This window comes from Myzus persicae, unplaced genomic scaffold (genome assembly GCF_001856785.1).
Source record: "Myzus persicae strain clone G006 unplaced genomic scaffold, MPER_G0061.0, whole genome shotgun sequence".
NCBI classification, from domain to species: Eukaryota; Metazoa; Arthropoda; class Insecta; order Hemiptera; family Aphididae; genus Myzus; species Myzus persicae.
Genome location: NW_019101387.1, coordinates 6,011 through 9,764, shown reverse-complemented (window position 1 = coordinate 9,764; position 3,754 = coordinate 6,011). Strand labels below are relative to the sequence as shown.

Here is a 3,754-nt window from a genome sequence, read left to right as displayed (position 1 = left end):
AAGTTTATAATATCAATGGAATTAATGAAATCCATTTTTTCTATAACCACACCTTTATCAAAATGCCTTCAATCAAAAAATTTAGATTTTATCCAAGCTCTAGTACTTATAGACGAAGCACAGAAAAGTTTTCAATATATGAGAAGTGATGAAGGATTTATGAGCCTAGTGAACGCAGCCAAAACTTTTTCATCTAATCAGAATCTAACAGAAGTTGACTTTAGAGAAATCAGACATAGACGTAAAAAACAGATGGCAGGAGAAATAGCAATGGATGAAACAGTAATGCTAGCAAGTGAACGTTACAAAACCACTGTGTACTTTGTAGTTTTGGACACAATAATAAACGCCATTTCCACTAGATTTTGTGAAGCCAAAGAAATTCTAAAGGACCTAAGTTTATTATCACCGCAGCGAATTTTATTTTATTCAAATAATGGTCCTAAATTACCAGAAGACGCTTTTGAAGATATAGGGAAGTGGCTACCAAGTATAGATCCTAGTAATTTAAGAACAGAATATTATATGTTTACTAAATCATTACAAGGTTTATTAGATGGACTTGTGCCCAATAAACTACATCAGATTGAAAACAACCCACTGGACAATGATAGTTGTAACAGTACTGATACAGAATCAAGCTTAAGTGAAAATGATTGTATCAATTCTAAAGAAACATTAACAACTGATCAATTGTTTCAAGTTATATCAAATTTTGGAATTAGACATGCATTCCCAAACTTATACATAGCCTATATGGCACTCCTTACCATTCCAGCAGCTTCTGCCTCTGCAGAACGAGCATTTTCCAAAGTAATAGCCATTTAATTATTTTTCTTTCTATTAACTATATATTTTATAATTGATCCTAATTTTTATTTTTGTTCAAAGGTAAAACTAATCAAAACAAGATTACGTTCAACAACTGAACAACACAGATTAGAGAGCCTCATGATATTAAGTTGTGAAAAAGATATACCAATTGACTATAATGCAGCCATTAATCAATTTGCTTTATCCTCTGATTTATTAAAAGATAATTTAATTTTCAAATAAATATAATTGTACAACATAGTTAACAAAACAAAAATTTTTTTTTTGATTATTAGTCATATGTTCATTTGTCTCGGTATTTGAGTTGTTAGTCCAGTAATTGTTTCCTTAGATTCATGGTTAGCAAAATAATGATGGTTATCATAATAATTTATATGAGGTATGAGGAACATAAACATAAGTAATTTTTACTTAAAACTTTAATTCAGAGCTACCACGACAAAGTATATTATTGTTGCAGAATTGTAAATTGGGGGTGTGGGGGCATAGCCCCCACGGGTCTGTGTAATGACATTTAGGTGGTGGTGGTTAACCTCTAGCTTCTATATTTGCCTCATGAAATAAAATAGTTTACGCCGCCACTGCTTGCCAACATATTAGTTCGAACAAGCGAGAATTTTATTTTAGTATACATATAACCCGATATAAACCCGATATAAATAGTATTAGAAAGAATAACAACCGATAAAAATGATATTTATAACTTAATTCTAGATATAATATCGATAATTACATTTCTACGATGATTTATTGCTTATCTGTTATATTGCACTTGATAAGACCAACGGTATTTTTTTTCCTGGTAGTGAAGTTAGTAACGAATCTATACAAACGTTTTTCGTTATCATGAATACAATCTTACGAGTTTTATATCAGTTAATATGGAGGTACACTATCGTGTACGCTAGGCCTCCATGATATAAAAAAAAACATGTGATACATGATAATTCTATTTTTATTTCGTGTTATATCATTACCGCGTTTATATCGTTTATAGAAATAATTACCATATAAAGGTTTTATTTTGTGTATTTCTTTGTTATAATAAAATAATATATAATCAAAATGTCAAAATTACGGTCTTCTGACATTTTATCGATACTTTATGATTCGGAAATTGATAATTCATCTGGTGATGAAATTGACGACTTTCCACACGAAGAGTTAGATAATCTTTTGGTGGAGTTTGCTTCAAGTGACATTGAAGAAGCCATCGAAGAAGATGATGACAGTATTATAATACAAACAAATAAAAAAGACATAAAATGGGTAAGCCTGCCATTTAATCCACCGATTTTAAAATTAGATAGTTTAGATGACACAGTTCCTAGTCTTATAAAAACGCCAATGCAATATTTTTTAGAATATTTTGATAAAAATTATTTTGAACAAATTTCTTATTTCACTAATTTATACGCAATCCAAAAATCTCAAACAAGGTTTAAGCCAACTTCTGCTGATGAAATTAAAATTGTAATCGGTATTCATATTATAATGGGATCGCTGAAGCTTCCTCGTGTCCGTATGTACTGGGAAAAAGATACTCGCGTACCTCTTGTTGCAGATAATATGACAAGAGATCGTTTTTTTTCAATTCGATCAAATATTCATTTTATTGATAATATGACAATACCACCAGGCAATAAAGATGTTTTTATAAAAATTCGACCACTATACGATACAATTCAAAAAAAATGTAATTCTCTTCCTATGGAGAGGAATATTTGCATTGACGAACAAATGGTCCCTTTTAAGGGCCATTTATCAATAAAACAATATATAAGAAATAAACCTAACCCATGGGGTATTAAAATTTTTGTGTTATGTGGCGAAGGTGGCATTGTATACGACTTTGTGCTATATCAAGGTGCTAATACCGAAATTGATTCACAAGTTCAAAAACAATTTGGTCAAGGTCCAGGAGTCGTATTGCATCTTTGCAAAATCGTTAAAAAAAATAAACATTTTCTTTACTTCGACAATTATTTTTCATCATTCAATCTTTTTGAACGTTTGCAGCAAATAGGTATTTGTGCCGCTGGTACGATACGTGTTAATCGGTTTGCAAAACCCAATACTTTCGGATAAAAACTTGGCAAAAATTGGAAGAGGGACTACTTTTGAAGTTCGTTCTGATGTACCTAGTTGTAATATAGGTCTTGTACAATGGTATGACAACAAAGTAGTAAATTTGGCATCGAATTTTATTACATCTGGAAATACAGATGTTGTCAGACGTTGGGATAAGAAAAATAAAACCTATGTCGATGTCGAAAGACCTGAGATAGTACAAAAATATAATAAATCTATGGGTGGCGTTGATAATATGGACAAATTAATTAGTTATTATCGAACATTTATTAAATCACGAAAATGGACTTTACGCATGATTGCTCATGCTTATGACATGACTGCCGCAAATTGCTGGCTAACGTACATAAAAGACGTTGAATATTTTAAAATACAAAAAAATAAAAGATACGATCTCTTACATTTTCGAATGGAACTGGCTAACGGGTTAATAAATGTCGGAAAACCAACTACGCCTAAACGAAAAAAAGGACGTCCTTGTACAAGAGATGATTATGAACCACCCCAAAAAGCTTCTCCGCCTTCATTAAATAGAAAAGTTGATGGCAAGCAGCCATCAAATGAACTTCGTCTTGATACGGTGGATCATTTACCAGATTTTGATGAGTTAAAAAATGCCACTAAATGTAAACTGAAGACGTGTACTCGTAGAACGCATATGTTTTGCTCAAAATGCAAGCAACATTTGTGTTTAGATGGGAAAAGTAAATGTTTCAGGGAGTACCATTTAAATGAAATAATATAATTTTACTATTTTTTTTTTTTTTATATTGTTTTAAAAATACTTAAGTACCAGTGTTTTTTTTATTAAGTAAATTTGTTTTTTTTT

The 3,754-nt window shown here is 30.9% G+C and overlaps 1 protein-coding gene across 1 annotated transcript; it reads left to right on the top strand.

The window, feature by feature from the left end:
- Positions 1–1,899: 1,899 nt before the first annotated feature.
- LOC111028936 (piggyBac transposable element-derived protein 3-like) lies at positions 1,900–3,670 on the top strand. The gene is made up of 3 exons (XM_022307735.1): positions 1,900–2,103; positions 2,590–2,760; positions 2,861–3,670. The coding sequence occupies exons 1-3, from the start codon at positions 1,900–1,902 to the stop codon at positions 3,668–3,670; spliced, it is 1,185 nt and encodes a 394-aa protein (XP_022163427.1).
- Positions 3,671–3,754: the final 84 nt, after the last annotated feature.